Source organism: Buteo buteo, chromosome 27, assembly GCF_964188355.1.
Source record: "Buteo buteo chromosome 27, bButBut1.hap1.1, whole genome shotgun sequence".
Classification (NCBI taxonomy): domain Eukaryota; kingdom Metazoa; phylum Chordata; class Aves; order Accipitriformes; family Accipitridae; genus Buteo; species Buteo buteo.
Window position 1 is genome coordinate 8,655,529 of NC_134197.1, and position 15,760 is coordinate 8,671,288.

The following is a 15,760-nucleotide window of genomic DNA, read 5'->3' on the forward strand; positions in this document are numbered from 1 at the left end:
ATGTATGTGCTAACTGCAGGCTCTTTCAGTAGGGCCCTGATGTTAAGAACCAGAATTAAATATGATGCTCAACAACATTTCTTCAGAGGCCTTGCATTATCATTTGAGGTGTTAGTAGTTCCTGCTGCTGATTATAAAGTTTTAAAAGCTGCAGCCAACCAGGGCAAAAAAAATACCTGTTTCACTCAGTTGTATGCAAACAGCAATGCTTATGTATTTTCTTATAAAACTGTGGCTGTGGTGCAGTATAGGTTGTGCTTAAATGCCTCAGATTTTAGCTTTTAAAATTTATAGCCATGCTCTATGCTCGTTAACTCCCCAGGGCAGACACTGCAGCGGGCTGAAAGCAGCACCACTGCCGCTACCTCAGGGGGGAAGTGTGCACTAGGCAGGTCTTCGCTGTCCTTTGCTAGTGGTAGTGACTTACCTTGCCGCACAGCATCTAGCTCTTGGAAGAGCTATAAACAAGTACGTTTTGTCACACCCAGCATGCCTGAACATAACAAGACAGAGTTTTAGAGTGCATTTTATTTTGTCTCTGTATTAAGTATCACAACAAGAACATCCACACAGTTATTCTCAACCACGTCATATTACTTTATAACTTATTTCTATGATTTTTTTTTCAATAAGAAATGCTGCTGAGCCTTAAAAAAAAAAAGTTAAAATAGTTGCACACTAGAAACAAGGAATCCACTTTTTTAAAATCAGTAGAACTGGTTATACATTTTTGGCAGAATTAGATCAGTGCTCTTGGCAGTCAGAGCTAGTGACTAAGATGATGCCAAGGCATGAAAATTTTTTTTTTCTCCTCATTAAGTAGTTATAGTATTAGTTTAGTTTAAAATCAACAAAAGTAGTCATGGATCAACAAATACAAAAGACAGGTAGATGAAATAATATTGCACATGTGTATTCAAGCAGCATTTAACCACAACATTTCCCTGCTCCCCCCCCCCGCCCAGGATACTATCACAATCTGTAAGAAAAATAGTGCAATCAATCAGAACTGCCTGATTAAAAACCGGCGTGGGCAGCCTGCCTGCACACTCCCACCTGCCGCAGACTTGTTCACTTACCCACCTCCAGCCGCTGAGAGAGACGGTGCAGCCTCTGGCGCACTGCACTGTTGCTTTCATAGCGCTCCTTTCCTACAACGCCCTCCAGGCTTTGCAAAGGTCGGTCACAGGGTGCTAAGGCAATGGCCTGAAGTGACTCTGAAGCAGAACTGGACTTTTTGTTTTTATTTTTTATTTTTTTTTTAGGTCTGACAGGGCTCTGCTCTAACGCATAGGCCAAGGCGTCCTCACGCACCCACTCACTGCAGTCAAGTATTCAGTTGATGCCTGGGCTCTTGTGCACCAGTGTACACAGGCTTAGCTAGAACTCCTCATACTGTTCCATTTTGTAAAAGCTCAACATTCAGCATCAATGCAGAATCTGTGCTTTAACCAGCATAATGTTACTTGAGGTTCCTGCAGAAGCAAGGGCATCAAGACCCTTGTTTACTTTACGCAATGCAAGAAAAGTACTGAAATCCACTTTGACTTAAGCGGAATGTGTCTTGAATACTTGAAACCTGCAATAAAAAAACCCCACACCTCGTCTTCGAGCTATGGTTATACTACATTGGTGTTACATTCTTGTGTTTGACAAGAAATACACGATCCATGTTCCTGAGACAAACTGTTCAGAGCTTTGAGCACAACATCTGGCATGTGGTCTGTTATCATCTTGGGACTTATTAAAATGCTGCTGAAGACTGTTTCATTTGACCATCTTGCTGTGTATTTCATATCTGAAGAGCACAACCTAAAAAGAAAACCAAACACATCACGAATACAATGGCTCAGACTGTCAGAACTGGTGCTGGATGCCAAGCCTGAACAGACAACCTGGAGAATTTGGACCTTGCTCAGGGAGGAGTTGGGACCGTCTCACAGCAGGAAGATGGGCTCCCAAGGAGCTACAGTTCTGACCGTCAGCAAACAGCTGGAAATGCTGCCATTCAGTGTCCCTGAAGGCAGAACTACACCAAATTGTACTGTGCTGTAACAGTGAAAGAAGTTATCCAATAATCCTGCTCGAAGAAACATGGAATACAGTCTGAGCAAAGGGGGGGTGAGGAGTTAAGCTCTGCAGTCACATGGTTAATGTCAAATTTAGGGAATGAGTCAGTGGTATCAGTAGGAGACTAAACACTAGATTTAATGCTGCACATATGATGCATTTAGGATTTTATTTTACAGAACAGTACATGATGGGGGCTAGTCCAATTAAGAAAAAAACCATGATTAACTGCTGTGCTGTGGAGTAAATGAAGGAAAAGAAAGGAATTCAGTAAAGTAGAAGAGCAGCCATGGAGAAAACCTGCCAGGTCACAGGTGTTAAACGTATCTAACTTTTAAAACCAGTATTGAATTTTTTAAACATTAAAGATGTGAAGCTTAAATACAATACTAATCTACTGAATGGGAGGAAAAAAAGTGGGTTCCTTCTCCAGCCCTTTTCTTCCCTCTTCTGCAAGTTACAGATTTTTTTTTTCTTCTGTAAGATGGTCTTGTGCAAGTTACAGATGCTCTTACTTCTGTTTCAGAATGAAACAAGGGATATCAAGTACTGTCTGGCCTGTGGGCTGTTTGCACTTGTTTTGTCTAAAAAAACATCAACACAACACAAACAAAAAAAAACCAAACCCAAAACCCCAAACACAACACTGCCCCACCAAAATGACTATCACCAAATCCTCACCCTTCCAGCAGTTTCAGCTTTTCTGTTGTCTTTGTCTCACGTTCCTGCATCCACAAAAAAGCAGCAAAGGACAGGAAACTAGAGGCTGCATGGGCGTACTAGTTACTGGGGCAACTGGACCTCTCCAGTCTGGCCAGGCCCATATTACAGGCAACATTTTGCCTCTTTCTCATCACCAACATTCACATGACTACTTGATAACTGGGTATTCTGTTATCACTTCACTACCACCAGGACATAAGACTGCAAGACCTGCAGTCTCAGGCAGGAACTGCAGCATGCCAAACCTGAACTTAACAGTACTGCTGTTTAAAATCACCCCTTGAGCACACGCAATATCTGGGCAGAATAAGGCATGCAGGGCATAAAGAGAAACAGTTTCCAGGCCTTGAAGTGAAACAGAAAGAAGCAGGGACGCACAGAATAAAAACTGAAAGCCTGGCTAATGTGTAATAACCAAAAATGGGTATTGGAGATGCAGATGAGACACAGAGCTGGAAATACGTACTTTGAAAGCGAGAAGCAGCTTTAAGTATATTTTAGGAAAACAAGACAGTGGTATTCATTATTCTACTTACCTCCTAGAGCTGGATTCTTCTACAATATGGATAATCTTTCCAGGAAGATACAGATGAGGATACTGAGGTGGGGAATTTAAGTGCGATTCATCCTCAAGGGCATTGTATGAAGGTGATCGATGAACCATTAAACTCTCCTCAGCTAGAAGTGGCTGGGTGAGGGCATCTTGGTTTCTACCATCCAGCTCAGTTGGGAAGTTATCTGGATCTCCTCCAAATACTTCGTACCAACATCCACGCAGCAAAATCTGGTACTGAATTCAGAAGGAAAAGCAGTCAAATTGAGGTTTGGTATCTCTTCAAATAACTTATTTTAGTTGTGTGCTTGCACACGCATCACCTGAAACTACAATTAAAATATTGAAAATGACTGTATGCACAAGCTCCCCAACCTTTTTGTTTGATAAAATCTTACCGAATTTTCCCCACAGTAATACCTATTTCACCGATACCTAACCCAAGCCACTAGTAACACTACAGGAAACATTACAATCTTTATCAGTTGAATTATTCTGCGTGGATTCTGCTCTGCAGATTTACATTTTCTTGCATCTGTAACTTCTAACTGTCTGTTATCTTATTCTGTATTTACAACGTCACCCAGGCCCTCCACACGACTCCTCATCCTGGGACTACAAGGAAATCTTGTGGGTACAGCAGCTTTAACTTCACATGTTCAGAAATGGCAGTTTTGAATCTTTAAGCCACTCCCCTATACCTCCAGTATCATCTTGCCTGACACCACACTGTTCCAGCACTTTCAAAACTGAGTTTCTCACTAACAGTAAAAGAAGAGATAAGCAATTAACACCGTAACAGAGAAATATTTGCTTTCCCAACAAATTTTGAAGGTAAAATTTAAGTAAAACCCCTAATTTGTTTACTTAATGATACTAAAAGGTTATTAAAGTAAGTAATCTTACTGATTTCTCATAATTTTAGCTGGTTTGGGTTTTTTTCCCCATTTGCATTTTTTAATAGTTTATTTTGTCAAGAAAACTAGCAAACAGATAATTTCAGGTCTTGGATGTGGTGCACAGATATCTTCCAGGTCTTCTTGAACCTTCATTTCCAACAAGACAGCTTTATAGGAAAAGGGACTAACACAAAGGTCACTGAACTAAAAACAAACGCTTTTGTTCCAAAACACAATTGTAACTCTCATCATTAAGATCAAAAATACACACACTAATTGTCACTTCATTAAAGCTGGGGCTTAACCCAGGTAACAATTCCACTGACTTTTAACTAGGAACTGCATTTAGTTACCTTGGGTCTGTTGCAGTTTGCCACAATTCTCACTATTCTCCTTTTTAAGTCCTCCATGTTGGGCATACTTAACCTGTTTAAACACACATAGAGCAAAGTAAAGAAAAGTCTCCTATTCTCTGCAATCTAATGCATCCCTGAAAGAATCATTTAAAAATATTTCCAACTCACCTTGCAACAAGGTCCTTTCCAACAATGACTGAAACAATGAAGTGCTTGGTGTAATCTGCAAGTGATTTGCTTAAAAACAACAACAAAAAAGACGTACTTTAGATAAAACTAAAGATATAAGCACACTTTAGTTTTATGATGATCATTATCTTCAATAAAAATACAAATACAAATTCTGTGGCAACAGAAGCAGCATTTGCAGTCTGTTCTTCAGTAGGCTTTCACACCTACTTGCTACAGATGACAGAGTAACTTCAATGCTGATTGTAACAGTATGTGTAGATGTCAAACAGGCCAAGCTAGGCTAGTCAGGTGAGCATTTTATTGCCGAAACATTTATTTTAAACTCTAATTATACTATCTGACAGAATTCACTAGATATATTTCATTGTGTAATATTCCCCCAAGAACTCAACTGTAACTCAAGATGGAGCAAATCTAATTCCAGTGGAGAATGTATAAACAAACTCATAACACAGTCAAGCCCAGAGTTATCATCTAACATATTTGTCAACTACCTTGAAGATTTTTACATCTTAAGACACAGAACCAAATAACAGAAGTCTCTTACCTTAACAGTCCTCCTGGAGGAGAAAAGGCATAACACCTTAATGTTGGGAAAGAGTTCCTGAGCATGATCGCCAATATAGAAGCTGTTCCACCACCCAAACTGTGACCAACTATCACAAGTTTATATTCCTACAGACAGAAAGAGAAGACTGAAACATAGACCTACACAGAAAAACCTGTGTGTAATTTTTCTGGCAAACCAAATTATTTGGAAGGTAACTTACTGGAGCAATTGAGAAAGCCTGGTTTAAAATTCCATCATTTATTAGCTTCCGATAGATGTAGTTTGCAGCTTGAGTTATTCCCTACAAGACAGCATTTAAAGTTAGAAAAAAGGGTATATCTAATCTGAAGTGTGATACATGTATACTTTAAATATAACACCATCACAGAACAACTTTCTTTTTGCAAAGCTGGTCTTCCCTTTAAACATGCTCCTGACAGAGGTCCAGTTATAAACAAGTGGTCTTGTATGTAATGGTTAAAAAGTTCTTGGAATATTTAATAAGGACATAAAGTCTGACAAGAGGATTACAAATTCTACCTTGCAGTTCCAGCGGCAGTGTTTGATGCAACAACCAAGTCACTGAAATAATTTGTGCAATCCATCTCACAAGGAGAATACTCTTCTGTTTAACTAAAGGATCCCAGGTGTTTATAGTTTTCTTACTGCTGAGATGATTTATAAACAGCTACAGACTGCACACACCTTATGTACAAAGCCATTCTCTAGAACATCCTCCAGTGTCAAGTCTTCACAATCTGCTGACAGATCAGTGAGAATGTCCTGTAAACAAGACAGCTTTTGTCAGACCTCTCTGCAGGGCTTCATGGCTCACGGGTCGCACTCTCCTACTCAGCATTGTCATAGGGACATCATCAAGCTGACCTCCAAGTTGGTAAGCAACAAAACACAACCCACCATAAATCACCACCCAAGCAAATATGTACAGCAATCACAATTCTGATTCCAGCAACTACTTCCAAGCTGCAAATACAGACATTACAAATGCACCTCCGCTCACAGTGAAAAGGAATTACCACGGCCTACCCTCCATGCTCTCTTCCAGTGGCACAGGGAATATTACCCATCCAAGGGCCAGAAGGCTTACAATTTAAGCCTGGAGGAGGCATACCTGTGAGTGAGTTGTTTTTACACGTGCCAGTGTAACACAATTTCCTCTAGATACTAGGAGTTTGCCTATTTCTATAAAGCTAATTATATATATCAGATGGATGATACCTCAAAAGACAAGGTTCCTCTCACTGCAACCACAATAGCTTCTTTTTTGTGATCCAAAGCAACAAAAAATGGAATCTCATAGATCTGGAGGGGAAAAACGTAATCAGTAATGACACCTACTTTTTATAAGAGTAAGCATTTGTTCTCGCTTTCTGAAAGCTCTCTTACTGAGCTCTCTTTATTGTATTATGGAAAGAAGCTGAATTATTTTCTTACCAAGTTATTATAAGTGCCTTTATTGCAATACTGAGACAGATTTATGTCAATGGATTTGTGGCTGTTCCTTTACATTAGGGGAAAAAAAAAACCCAAACCAGAACTGAATGTTTCAGGGCTTGTTTTCATTTGGCTTTGCATCTTGTATGTTATAAATGCAGAAGGCAAACTAGAAACTTCACCCCTTGCTTTCACTGAATGCCTGTCCAGATTGTTTACCTTGTTATGAAAACTGATATGAATGAAGTCTCTGTACTGCAGTCCTGTTATTCTTAGGATGGATCCAAAGTGAAAGTTACGACGATCACTGCCAGTTATATCAGTATCTGCTGGTCTAGTTCCGCAACTAACAAATACAGAAGAGAAAAACTTTAATGTTCAAATTTTTTTTGTTTCCTTTCAAGGAATCAAACTCAGTTACATTTGCATAAGATTTCTGCCAGGAATCAAATGCTTTTTTTTTTTTTTAATAGTACCAGTAGTCTGATACAAGATGTTACCTCTGACCACAAACCTGGTTTTGCCTGAGCAGCATGCCATACATTTTTCAGTTCAAAGACTGGCAAATACACCATTTCTACAGGACTATGAGCAGAGCAAACAATGCAGTAAGAAAAGAATTCTTAAGACTACAGGCCAATGACAGAAAATACAAACAAGCAAAAAGGAAATTCAAAACAAATTCTGTACAGCAGGCTTATGTCATGTTTTATCCATTGTATTATGTGATTTTTCTTCCAAGTCATTTATATTTCAGTAGCTTAAATAATTTCATGCTACTAATTAAGAAAATCATGGTTACAGTCACGAACATCAGTGGTCACTTAAATATACAGTAATCCTACGCAGCATTATGCATACTTCAATACTGATTGTAGAAATTTTTTTGAGTAAAGGGGGAAAAGGGAATAATAGGAAGCTGGAGGAACAGGTAACTTTTGCTAATTCCTTTAAGACAGGGAAAACTGTTGATACAGTTTTATTTATATATATATATATGCCCAAAAGGCAGCTCTAAAGCACCTCATTTTAAAATCCTTGGTTTAATTCCAATTCTTCCTTTGACATTTTGCTAAATGATTGTTATTTATCTCAGCCACAAACTCTTCTTAAGAAACAAAAGCTCATCTGTTTCTGAGGGTGGAAGGATGTTGGAATTTTGTTTCTGCTTTGATGTTTGAATTTGTGAAAAATAACTCTACCAGTCAAGCTCAGATACTCCCAAGAGTGATATAATTTAATACAACAAAAATACTGCTATTGAGACTATTTTATTTCTGTTAATGCTAGTTCAATAAAAGGAAGCTATGTGTTTTTAAGCTCTTGATTGAACCTACCAGTCACCATTGAGCTTACAGAGTGCAGTAAATGGGTTGGTGTATATGTAATAGGGCCAGCCATAAGCAGCTGCAGCAAACAGCATATAGTGAGCAGCATTCTCCAGTTCAATATCCAAATCGTCTGTCTGAAAGGACACAGGGAAAGAAAAGGAAGGAGAGAGAGGAAGAGAGGTGTGTTAAGGCAGCCCCAGAATAAAACCTGAACACAGACTAGTGAAAATCAAGGCATGATGAAATATGCGCTATCCAAAACGAAAACCTCAAGGTCTAAGAGGAACTAAAAATAGCCACTCGTATTCCAGGAAAAAGCCTGTGTTTATTTACATAGCTACACAGCTCACCAGTCTTGAAAAGCTCTCATTAAATTAGTTTCTTCCAATACTTACACACTGATAAGCTCAAGACTGAAAACAACATTCACTCCAAATATGTTACTTAAGGATGTCAAAGGAATGGCTGAAGAGTCTGTAGCAAATCTCTCTGGTAAGGACTTTTAAAGCATGACACCATCACACTGGCTGGATTCAAAAGGAATTTGATAGAAATTGTTTGAACTAGAATTATATACTTCCATGAAACACAGACCAAAAGAAGTTAAAATAATTTACAAAGGCATTTTACCATAGAAGACTAGCAAAAATCAATTAGCAAACTGTAACCTCTTCTTGCTTCTTATCTTCTCTGGATATTTGCACTAGACATAATTTAAACAGACCACAGTACTAAAAGACTAGCTTTTCAGTTCTATGCAAATAGTACTAAATAATTAATTTTCTCTCTGTTCCCCTTCTCTCCCAGCACTTCAACAGTGATCAAGTGTCCTAAATGGTTCCTTTTTGTACTTAATTCCCCATTCGTATATAAGTTCCACTTAGGCAAAAGCAGACAAATGTTTTGACTGCAAACTCATCAAGATGTTTTCACTGCATGTATTATTAATTTAAATTGTTGTGAATTTTTATAGTAGTGTTTAACCTTGTTAAAAACAAAACCAAACAAAAAACCCCTTGCACAAAGAACTGCATTTCAGTTTGATCTGGCACCACTTCCTAGAGTAATTGCACCAGAGGCTGCAACAACCCTATCTTACCACAAGAGATGATGGAGAATGACATAGGACTTCTTCAGGCTCTTTTGGGCAACTTTCCATTTTATCTTGCTCTTGATGAAGCAGAGTCAACCCAGCTGCTATGTCACTTGGCACCAGATCAGTGTCCTGTACAAAGAAATGAAAGGGCGCTTAAAGCCATCCCACGCCTCAACATGGCAAGACTATCTCCTAAGAAAATGCACATGGAATTCTATTTTTTCAGTTTATATAAATACATTTCACTCAGAGACAATGTGCATTGGAGAAACAGGTCACAGCAGCATCTAGCCTCTCACCCCTCTGTATATATTGAATGCTTTCTTCACTAAGACCGATGACAATTCTACACATGAATTTCATCACTTAACAAAATACCCAACAGAGGACCCACTCAGCCATATAGCAAATAAAGATCCAGACATTATTGATCACCATTCTACACCACTATGTGAAAAGCTCTATGTGAAAAGTCCTCTACAGTGAGAGCTAAGAAGGATTTTACACAGGAGAAGGCTGAAGGGCTTTTATTCAACTATCTGGGACAGTCATCTCTCCGTATGACTTAGGCCCTTTACTGTATAAACCTCTGAGTAGGCTGTGGCTATAAATCAGCATGCCCAAGTACCACTTGATAAACAAGACCTACTAGTCTTGAAATCATGAACAGATTGCAAAGTCAACATTGAACTATGACTGCCCAAACAGTAGTGACATGAAATTGAGCTGAATCAATGCTATGCAGACTCCAATTTCACAGACACTTTCTGTTTCCAAAAAGCAATTTCCTGCATGTGCACAGTCTAGTCTGGCACGTGCTCAGAAGTGGCTCAGAATGGGAAGACTGCCTTAACAGACTGTGGGGCTCATTTTTTTTAACAGTCAGAAAGTAGTCCAGTTCTTTGCTATGGGTATGACTCCTTACTCATCGTCAGTAGGAAAAATGCCTGGATCTTCACATATTGAGGAAAAGAAACTCACCCTTGTTCTCCTGACTAGGTACCTAAGGAGAAAGAATACTGTTTTCTTACAGCCCTTTGTGCTTGTGAAGGGAGAGAAACCTTTGTTAAAGGGAAGGAAAAAATCAGCGTTGTATACCTTTTATGGGAATCACCTTTAATTTTGAAATTGGCATATTCAAAACCTGATTTCAAGACACAGGGTAGCAAGGGACTTCTAGGTGAACAAAGGTACATGTGTGTTGCAACACCTGCAAATTCAGAGTTAGTCAAAACAGAACATAAAAAAAAGCTTTCCATCTTACTGAAAAGTAGGCGCGGAAAAGCTCTGCAATACTTGTAAAAGCCACTCGATGGTCATCATCTTGCACAATACAACAACACAGTAACCTGATTCTTTTTTCCCAGACTCTGGTGGCAGTGTTCTTCACATTATATAGCAACTGCCCTGACTGACTGCTTTCCAGGTTCCGATTTACACTATCGGTGAGATAGAATGTCTTTTTCCCACCAAGTGGATCAAAGACGATTACAATTCCAATGATGGTAAAGATGATGATAACCCAGCTGCAAAACAGAAAGAAGTGGGATAAAAGGACTGTGAAACCAGATACTCCTGATAAGTATGCAGGAAAACACAACTATAGATCTTGACAGACAGAAAACAAAGTTAGGTATGAAATACTGCATGAACACCATCTGTTACTGTCTTAAGGGTGCATGTTCTGTTATTGGGCTTTCAATCCACTAGGCACAAGAACAAGGCTGTCAGCAAATTTCACATAGGGCACCAAACTCAAAATCACAGCCCTGTGCTTTGGAAATAGCAACCCAGAGCTGTGAAGGCTCCATTTTTCACTACCAGTTAAGTGATCTAGTTACCACCCGCTTCAGATTTGGTTTTCTACATTGCCATCTATCCCTCTTACCCCTTCCCATCTTCACCTCCTTTCCCTCACTTTAGCATGTGCTCTCTCAAGGCAAGTAGCTGAAGCTTGTTTAGGGAAGGATACCAACTCATTATAGCTGTCTAGACTTAAAAATTCTTCTCTCTTCACAATGAAAACCCTTCTATGAGAAACCACAATAATTTATAAGAAATATCAAAGTCTCCAACTGCTGGAAAAGCCTTCAACAAACACATACAAAACCCACGTAAACCATATCTTCCATTTCACGTACACTATCAAGCTTAGATTTGCGGGGAGGCACCTTTACCTTGCAATAACTGTCCCAATGATGACATTTATCACAGTCTTCTCGCAGTGCACACTGCTGTCTGTCACCCATACAGCTCCTACAACAGCCCAGATGAATTCAGGCAAATAGAGAAGTAGGCGAGTATAAAGTAGCTTGGGAAGTGATTTTCTTGGGCCTGGATTAGAAATTGTTCCTGAAATTACAAGGAGAATTTAAAACAAGAACTGTTTATGAATGCATCTTAAGCACATAAAATCTTACCTGGATATACAAACTTTCTGAGCTTTACGGAAAGTAAGAAACTTAATTGAAACTATAAAGTATTTTCATACTAATGGAAAACTATCACTGAAAAGAAAAACAACAATGGGTTTATAGCTGTGCTTCTTAGAATCTTACTCTAATACCCAAAATCACTCTCTATTCAGACAGTTCTGCAGTGAACTGTAGTGCTGTGCCCAGCATAAGCCAAAGCCGCATACTGGAGCGTTGGCTCACCTACAGTTCCTTATGACTTTTAGTGCCTGCTTTTATTATTATTCTACTTAGCTTTTAGTTGGCTGACTATTTCATTTTTAGATGCTACTTTGCTGGGCTACAATGAAGTTCTGTTTACTCAGTCACAAAATAGTAATTTAATTCCTATTTTTATGTAGGAGAACAAAAATAGGACCATTACCAGGACAAATACTTCTTAGACTATTTTCTGTATTGTTAGCTTACTAATAACCTCTTCCTTTTAGCAATCTTAGGCCATAAAAAAGGGAGTAATTTTTGGCCAGCTCAGCTCCTTAAACCAGTTTGTTGATCACAGGGTTATGAGGTGCTGGGGTGTGCGTGCTCATGCACAGGCAGGGTAATTTGTAAAGGCTTAAAACACTGCAGAACAAAAACAACTTTGGAAACTATGTTCCAATTGTAAAGCTGTGGTTCACATCCAGTGACAAAGCTGTTTAAAAAGCCCTTGATCCAGTGGTTGCCTATTCCCATTCCCGGGCTGTAGCCTGTACTACAACAGCATGGTTGCTTACACAGATACAATCTGATGAAACTGTGGTTCCTGAAAACAACTTCTTTCCTCTCCCAGCACCACAACCCAGTGTACAAGTTCTCCAGCCAGGTTCACCACTGGCATCACTAACGCCCACGTCAATACAGTGCAAGGGGTGGTGCAAGAACCATTGCTCCCAAACCCATGCATTATAATCACAGTCCAAGACAGCTCACCATCAATTTTCTTGGAAATCCAGCCTCAGAGTTCTTCCATCTCTTAGTTATAATGGCCTTGTAGCTGTACTTTCATAAAGAACAAGGCTCTTTTCTCCCTGCTATTTAAAGTTACATCTCTCACCCCCTCAACTTTGATATAAACTGCTTAACTTGGCTAATCTTCCTTTCCCTTCTCTGGAAACTGTAGGAAAAAACAGTGGTTAAATTCAAGGCCAGAATTATCATCCACATCTCTGCTCTGTCATAGTTTCTCTTCATGCGCTCTTTATGCTTCTTTGCACTTACATAACTTAAATACTCTTTTATTTACAGTGTGTTGTGAGAACCAGTACATTAGAAATCGTGGTGTCTCATCTATTACTCCAGAGACCACACACATATTTCAATCTTCCTAGCATTACTTTGATAACGAGGTGCCTCACCAGGAAAAAAGCTTTCCTAGCATTTTTTAACCCCAAATGAACCATTTCTACAAATGAGTAGAAGTTGCACTGGGGCCCTTACTTCTGTTTAGCCGTTCACTTCAAGCTGTAAGTCCTGTTCTATTTAACAGTACTTACTGCATTAGTTTTACTACGATATGTATATAGATCACTTTCCTATGTGTGTTTTTTTCTCAAGCAACCCACTGCAGCTAATGAACTTTCACAAGACATCACTAAGCCTGCCTATGCGAGGCAAAGCTAACATGATACTTCAGATGAGAAATTGGTCTTGGATAAATCCCCCTAAATTCCTGCCAGAGAGGTTGAGCAGTGTTCCTTTCGAGGTCACGTATTAATGGTAAACGTAGAGGAAGTTTTCAAGATGCTCAGATGGCAATGAACGTGTCACCATTAACTGCACTAAGCTATTGTGTTCATTTATTATTTTAGATTCCTGACTAACAGAGGTAATGCTATTAAAGCAAATACATTAATGCTGACAGACAGTTTCTCAAGTTTGACTACCATGAAAGCACTTGAATTTCTTTGCATTTTTTAATGTCAACTCCAGACTAGGGAAAAAAAGAAATTACAATCCTATTAGGTAAATATAAAGTGTTATTGTTAAGTATTTACCTTGCATACTGACGTATACAAGAGCAGATAATGCACATATTATAGAAGCCAGGAGAATGAGGAGGACGAGCAAGTAGCTGTGCAGCAATCCTCCCCCAGGACAGTTAAACTGCCCTTTATGAACTGTGTAAAGAGCAAGAATTCCAATCCACCTACAGGAAAGTAAGATAAGAGAAGTTATAGCTGGCAGGGAAAGGTGCATACTGCAAAGCGATCACCTGACAAATAGTCTTCATCTTAATGAAACCACGAGAGTTTTCATCTTAACGAAAGCATTCCACAGAGACTAACAGAGCCGTTACAGAAGGAATTTGCCAGAATGAGACGACTCTACGAATACTCAGCAGAAACGGCCACAGACCCCCCGCAGATCCCGGAGGACCCAGGCGGACCTAAACAAAGGAACCACCACCTTACTTCCAGAAGTCGCGCAGCCCCGTCACCGCTGCCCGCCGGCGGTTAAGGACGGCCGAGCGACCGCGGCCCGGGGCGCGCGGCAGAGAGGGCAGCGACCGGACCGGACCGAACCGGACCGGGCGAGTCCAGGCGCTCCCTCACGAACGCGCCGCTGCCCTCCCCAGCCACCCCACGCCTCAGGAGCCGGGGGCGGCGCCAGGCGGCCGCAGGCCGGCCCTGAATCCCGCCCGCCCGCCCGCCCGCGGCAGGAGCCGCGGAGGTACCGGCCTTACCACACCAGCCTGACGAAGAGCTCAAAGGCCCCCGGGAGGACGAAGTCGTCGCTGCCGATGGCCCACCGCCTGCCGAACACCACCAGACCCGGCATCCTGCGGGCCGCCGCCGCTCCGTCACGGCCGCCCGAGCACCGGCGCCGCCGTCCCGCTGCCCCCGCAGGCCACACCGCCCGCCCGCGGGCAGGCGCGACGTCACGGCGGCGCGACGTCATCACGCACCGCCCTGCGGACATGCCGCGCTTCCACACACCCCCCCCCCCCCCCCCCCGCCGCGCCGATTGGGTCCAGCCGCGCACGCGCCCCTCAGTGGCACCGGCTTTCCCGCCGTCCCGCGCGCAGGCAGGAGGCGGGGCCTTTCAGCCAAGCGCGTGCGCGGCGGCAAAGCGCCGCGGGAAGCCGGTCTCGCCCCGCCCGGGATGGGGGGGGGGGGGGGGGGCGGCAATGGGGAGGGCAGGCGCATGCGCAGAGCGGGCGGCCAGAGGCGGCGGCCACGAGATGTTGACAGCGCCCGCGACACGGCCGCGGCCGCTGCCCAGCGGCGTAAGAAGGTGACGTCAAGGAAGGGGGATGACGACAAGAGGGCTCAGGGGTAAGGAATAAACCCCGTGCCAAGTACCTGCGTATACCAGCACTGTCCCCGTCCCCTCGGGACCTGGCACGCCCGAAGGATGGCACCTCGACCACCACGGGGTCACAGCCGGGCACCGGAAAACCAGCAAAAATGGTTAATTAACAGCTGCAGCAAGTGAAGAGTCAGAACAGCAACGCATGTCCTCGAGCTGGGAGGCATCACGGCTGCTCGTCCCCGAGCCCCAGCTGCTGGCTTTGGTAACAGCAGCCCTGCTCCCTTCTCCCTGCGCAGTTCTGAGCGCACACCGGGACACTTTGCAACCAAATTAAAGGACAGAGCTAACAACAGCGAAGCAATAACCTACCCAGATCCTGAAGAGTTCTCTCTCGTACTAACAAGCACAGATCTCGCGTAGCCCTATGGCTACAGCTAGAATCAGGCTCTGGTATTTCATTACAGGGACAGACCTTGGTTTCGGGCAACTCTGACCAGCAGTGGGATACTCAGGGTAGTATCTGAGACACTGGAGACTGCAGCGTCTTAGCATACACACTCTGCAAATAAAAAACACTACTCACATTCGGGGTTAGGAATGATAACCACCCCTAACTAGGGGGATAATGATGGTAAACTAAGTTAGAAAGGATAAATGGCTTATCAAGACAAAACAAAAACTTCAACAAGCACCAAACCCTCATCTGCACCAGGCTGGAGATTAAGCTCTCACGAAACAAGCAGAACTAAGTCAACCATTGCTTCATTCGGTGACTATGCCCCTCGTAGCCTTAAAAAGTTCATATTTCAATAGAGCAAACAGTGACA

The 15,760-nt window shown here is 41.9% G+C and overlaps 1 protein-coding gene across 1 annotated transcript; it reads right to left on the reverse strand.

The window, feature by feature from the left end:
* Window positions 1-510: 510 nt before the first annotated feature.
* Window positions 511-14,552, reverse strand: DAGLB (diacylglycerol lipase beta). The gene is made up of 15 exons (XM_075058731.1): window positions 14,365-14,552; window positions 13,676-13,827; window positions 11,403-11,577; window positions 10,490-10,751; window positions 9,229-9,354; window positions 8,136-8,263; window positions 7,018-7,144; window positions 6,583-6,666; window positions 6,049-6,126; window positions 5,564-5,644; window positions 5,341-5,468; window positions 4,770-4,838; window positions 4,599-4,671; window positions 3,330-3,583; window positions 511-1,812 (listed from the first exon to the last, which is right to left on the reverse strand). Exons 1-15 carry the CDS (start codon window positions 14,457-14,459, stop codon window positions 1,620-1,622), a joined length of 2,025 nt encoding a protein of 674 aa, XP_074914832.1. The 5' UTR covers window positions 14,460-14,552; the 3' UTR covers window positions 511-1,619.
* Window positions 14,553-15,760: the final 1,208 nt, after the last annotated feature.